The 2328-nt window shown below is 24.7% G+C and overlaps 1 protein-coding gene across 1 annotated transcript; it reads left to right on the top strand.

Moving 5' to 3' along the window:
- The first annotated feature begins 282 nt into the window (after positions 1-282).
- On the top strand, positions 283-1385 carry LOC113382982 (DET1- and DDB1-associated protein 1-like). The gene is made up of 4 exons (XM_026621242.1): positions 283-336; positions 408-546; positions 612-673; positions 1160-1385. Exons 1-4 carry the CDS (start codon positions 334-336, stop codon positions 1250-1252), a joined length of 297 nt encoding a protein of 98 aa, XP_026477027.1. The 5' UTR covers positions 283-333; the 3' UTR covers positions 1253-1385.
- The last annotated feature ends 943 nt before the right edge of the window (positions 1386-2328 follow it).

The following is a 2328-nucleotide window of genomic DNA, read 5'->3' as shown; positions in this document are numbered from 1 at the left end:
TAATATTTAGTAAATTTATGTGGTCATAAATAAAATACTGTTATTTAGATAAACTTGAAATATTTTATACACTTTGATTCGTTTTTATTTATTTTGTTATTTCATTTCATTTTGGGTTTTAAAAGATAGTCGCTTTGATTTCAGTTTCGAATTTAGCGCGTTTTTTGTTTTGTTGTCAAGCGCAGCCGTAGTCGCTTCCAACAAACTTCACTCCTTTCAGTTCTTTATTTTTTTGACATTTTAATGTCGCTTATTCCAATTAATAATATCAAAAATAAGTATTTTAGGCGAAATATTTACGTTTATAATTTGATAAAGTGACAAATAACAAAAATGGTTTGTAATTAATGAACATATTAGGAATATATAAAGTTAATCATATTAAAACCACTTTTTTATCTTTTTAGCCTGTCAGCGACTTACTAAAAGATTTGCCATCGTTCAATGCGAACAATTTTGCTTTATATAATACAGAAACAGCAAACAAAACTACAATAAAAAAGCCATCAGTTTATATAGCAACGACAGAAACAACACCATCAAAAGGTACGTTCAAAAAATATTTAGAAATATCTTTACCTAAAATCTAACCTCAAAAATTTCATTTACAGAAATAGTATCTGATAGGACAAACATTCTACTCAGATATCTTCACTTGCAATGGCAGAAAAAGGTAAAATATATTTATTTTATTCTCAACATAATAATTCTTATGTTTCAGTTGAAATAATTTCTTCGAAATATTCAGTTAAGTAAATAAACAAAAGCTATATTTACATTTGTGTCCGTCTGGATGAAGTCTTTGTTGTAAAAGACCTATCTACAATTGAAATTGCTATAGGAAAGCAGAATAATTTTAAATGTACATGTATAAAAGGAAATCTTATTGTTACTGAATATTGTATATATAGGCTCAATCTTAAATTTGATGAAATAAGTGTGCTATCACATTTAGCTTTTTCCAGTCATTGTAACCAATTTGCTTTCTCTATGCAAATAAAAGTATAACCACAAATATTGTATATCCCACAGTTAAAAAAGTAGTCTTCTTTTCACTAGAAATAAGCGCACCCTATCAAATTTGATAATAGATATGCTTAGCATTACCGAGTCATAAAAACCGATTTGCTTTCATTACAAATTCTGTTTCCATTTTCAGAATATGAGCCGCAAACGTGAGTTTGCAGAGCCACCAAGTGATGATCACAGGAAAAGACCGAGATTTGATGAAGCTAACAGCACAAATTTGTAATTAAGTTACAAAATTTCTCAAGAATTCTTACTTTATAATTATAATATTTCGCCAATAGATTTTATAAAGCCCTAACTTGAAATATATGATATTTGATAAGCATTTATTAATTGATGTAAGTGACTAAAATATAGTTCTTGCTTTCTTTTTGAGTGTTTTAATGTTGTGAAAGAGATTTGGTTTCATGTATACGAATCAAGATTATATATTTGTAAAAATATGGAATTATCTGTAAATTTATTTGGATATATATATATATATATATATATACACACACACAAATATATCTAGAACATAAATACACACTCAAATGAGGGCTTTGAAATAAAAATGGATTGCGATTAATATGTAATCACTAAAATTTTCATAAACTTGTTTATAAAATAGTTCTCAATTTTGGTAATATAAATAAATAATTAATATACCAGTGTTAACTTCAACAAGTACAATTTATCTTGTGATGTCACAGAAAATTCAAATCATTTAGAAAATTCAAATAAAAAATAGCTGTTTTCAAAACATTATGATGATCCATAGACTTCATACCAAATAATAATAAATTGTTGCAATTTGCACTATTGTGCTTGAACAATTGAAATAAGATTTAAATTGTTTGTATAATTTCTTCGAATATAAAAAAAACTATTTTATAGCTAAATAATTTCTGTTAAGTTACAAATCTATACTAAAATTTATAGAAAGACGATTCTGTTTCAAATGCTTTTGGAATACGTATTTAATTGTACTAACTTATATGTAAAATAATATTTATCAAATAAATATGTAACAAACAGAATATTTTATATAATAAGTTTCACCAACTATATATTTTTTGAAATTATTATTTTATCCATGAATTAAAAGATTTAAAATTGACTGGATGAGTAATTTTAGATCTTTTGAATTATGGATATAATAACTATTGTCTTTAAATCAAAAATATTATAATTCAGCAAAACCTAATACAAAGGATCACTTTAAGTAAACACTGTGTCAGTATAATACTTATATAGTTAATATAAAATGTTTTAAATCATGCATAAATAATAGTTTTATTGAATCTAAAATATTACAAT

This window comes from Ctenocephalides felis, unplaced genomic scaffold (assembly GCF_003426905.1).
Source record: "Ctenocephalides felis isolate EL2017-DRISC unplaced genomic scaffold, ASM342690v1 CF-g0.4_SCAFFOLD_03570, whole genome shotgun sequence".
Classification (NCBI taxonomy): Eukaryota; Metazoa; Arthropoda; class Insecta; order Siphonaptera; family Pulicidae; genus Ctenocephalides; species Ctenocephalides felis.
This window is presented reverse-complemented; position numbering and strand designations above follow the sequence as displayed.